Genomic DNA, 2,016 nt, shown 5'->3' with positions numbered 1-2,016 from the left:
CAATAGAATGTCTTTTTCCCAGTCCCATGAGGTTGGGAATGTGGGTGTACGTGCAATGGGACAGGACCAAGAAAACCACAGAATGCGCCTTATTCTTTCGTTAGCCTCTCTCTTCGGTTTCCCGTGGACCCTCTGAACCTCTGGGGGCTCCCAGGATAAAGGGTGCTGTCACATTAGCTGCAGGCGGACACCCCGAAAGAAGCCCCTAGCGTCAGAAAGCTCCAGCCTCCCGGTGCTGGGAAGGCCCCACGCAGCAGGCCGGGGTCTGCACACTCACAGCAGGGCCAGTCTCGCCGGAACGTCCACGGGGCCCAGGAGGTCCAATGGGGCCAGGGATTCCGTTAGCACCATCTTTGCCAGAGGGACCGACGGGACCAGGAGGACCCTGCAGGCCAGGAGAGAGGCAGGCGGTGAGGAAAGAGCCTCAGCAAAGGGAAGGTTGGGGAGGAGCTGGTGTTGGGGAGGGGCCCTCCTAGCACGAGCCGCACTGTTTCCGATTTTCCTCACTTCTCAGTCACGGAACCCCACGCTGGCCCGTGTGTGGCCAAGAACCAGCAGGGTGGCCTCACAGCTTTCCTACCCTTCTACAAGCCTCTCTGTAAACCCTTGTTCCCAGGGGGGCCATTTGACAGCCGAGAGCCACTCGTACATTCATCCTGGGGTCTCAGGTTCTTCTCTGGCCACATTCTCACCAAGCTGGTCCCACCTCCACTGCCCAGTGAGGCCCCCTGAGGCCAAGGCTTCCCCGGGAGCAGCCACACTCCCCTCCTCCTCAGACACCTGCCCAGAGCCCCGGCCCCACCCCTAGGGAGGGCTCACTCCCTCTCACTCACTCTGGGGCCGGAAGGACCTGCAGGACCGGAAGCACCCTGGTCTCCAGAAGGACCCTGTGCGGAAGGAAGAGGCCAAGGTCAGAGGTCAGCACAGACAGGCCCCAGGCTGGGAGGCCTTCGCAAATAGGTATATACACTGGGAGCTGGCTGGGACATGTATCTGCTCCCCGACCCCCAGCCCCATGGCCCTTCCACGTGCTCCTCCCTCCAACCTGGAGGCGGTCCAGGCCTGGACATTTCTTAGGATCATCCCAAGTCGCTTCAGCAGCCTGGGAAACTCAAGGGGTCCCTGCAGAGAGGGAGGCCCTGGGGAGCCAAACACAGATAGCAGCACTCACAGGGGGGCCGGGCAGACCCTGCAGACCAGTGAAGCCACGGTGTCCCTTCAGTCCCCTCTCGCCAGCCTCTCCAGTTTCTCCTTTGTCACCTCGGGGGCCTTGAGGGCCCTGGGAACGAGACACACAGACACAGGTTGGGTCAGCTCAGCCCAGAGCAAGAGCCCTCTGCCGGCTTCACCTGAGCCAAGGAGCCCCAGGTCCCTGCGGACACCCCCCCCACCCCCGAGCCTGCCCGTCAGGACCCAGCACAGGGCACTCAGATACTCACTGGCATTCCCCGGGCTCCAGCAGGTCCTGCAGGTCCCATGGGACCTTGTGCGCCCTGTGGGGTAAGTGGGGGTCAGCGTCAGAGAGCAGTCGAGGCAGGGATGGCCCACTGCTGCGTCTGCCCACGGGCTGGGCACCGAGGCAGCTGCTTCACAACCCAGACCCAGGGTTGTTCCCAGGGCCTGGGGCAGGGGAGGGCGGGAGGTGGAGAGGAGCTCCCTGCCCACCCGGCCACCCTCCTGCACCATGGCTTTTACTGAATCAAGGTACTCACAGCTTCTCCTCGGTCTCCCTGCTTGCCAATTGGGCCAGCGGGGCCAGGAGAGCCAGGGGGCCCGGGGGCTCCAGGAGCACCCACGGCACCGGTCTCTCCACGGTCACCCTGTCAGGAGAGAGGTCCCAGGCTCAGAGAGGAATTTCCAGAGGAGGCAAGGAGGGATGTGGCTCTGACCCTGACCCTGCCAGGCCGATGAAGTGTCCTTCCCACCCCACCGCACGAGACACTCACTTTGACTCCAGCTGCGCCATCTCTGCCAGGGGGGCCGTCAGCACCGGGGCTTCCCTGTGCAAAGGGGAGC

The 2,016-nt window shown here is 63.5% G+C and overlaps 1 protein-coding gene across 1 annotated transcript in view; it reads right to left on the bottom strand.

The window, feature by feature from the left end:
- COL2A1 (collagen, type II, alpha 1) overlaps window positions 1-2,016 on the bottom strand; it is a 30,284-nt gene that overhangs the window by 2,519 nt on the left and 25,749 nt on the right. Inside the window, exons 45-50 of the mRNA XM_010837548.1 lie at window positions 1,947-2,000; window positions 1,713-1,820; window positions 1,440-1,493; window positions 1,172-1,279; window positions 834-887; window positions 278-385 (exon numbers count right to left, since the gene is read on the bottom strand). Coding sequence (XP_010835850.1) covers window positions 278-385; window positions 834-887; window positions 1,172-1,279; window positions 1,440-1,493; window positions 1,713-1,820; window positions 1,947-2,000 — 486 coding nt within the window. The remainder of the gene's footprint in view (window positions 1-277; window positions 386-833; window positions 888-1,171; window positions 1,280-1,439; window positions 1,494-1,712; window positions 1,821-1,946; window positions 2,001-2,016) is intronic.

This window comes from Bison bison, unplaced genomic scaffold, assembly GCF_000754665.1.
Source record: "Bison bison bison isolate TAMUID 2011002044 unplaced genomic scaffold, Bison_UMD1.0 scf7180017864077, whole genome shotgun sequence".
In the NCBI taxonomy this organism is placed as follows: Eukaryota; Metazoa; Chordata; class Mammalia; order Artiodactyla; family Bovidae; genus Bison; species Bison bison.
The sequence above is the reverse complement of the archived record's forward strand: the minus strand, read 5'-3'. Positions and strand labels throughout refer to the sequence as shown.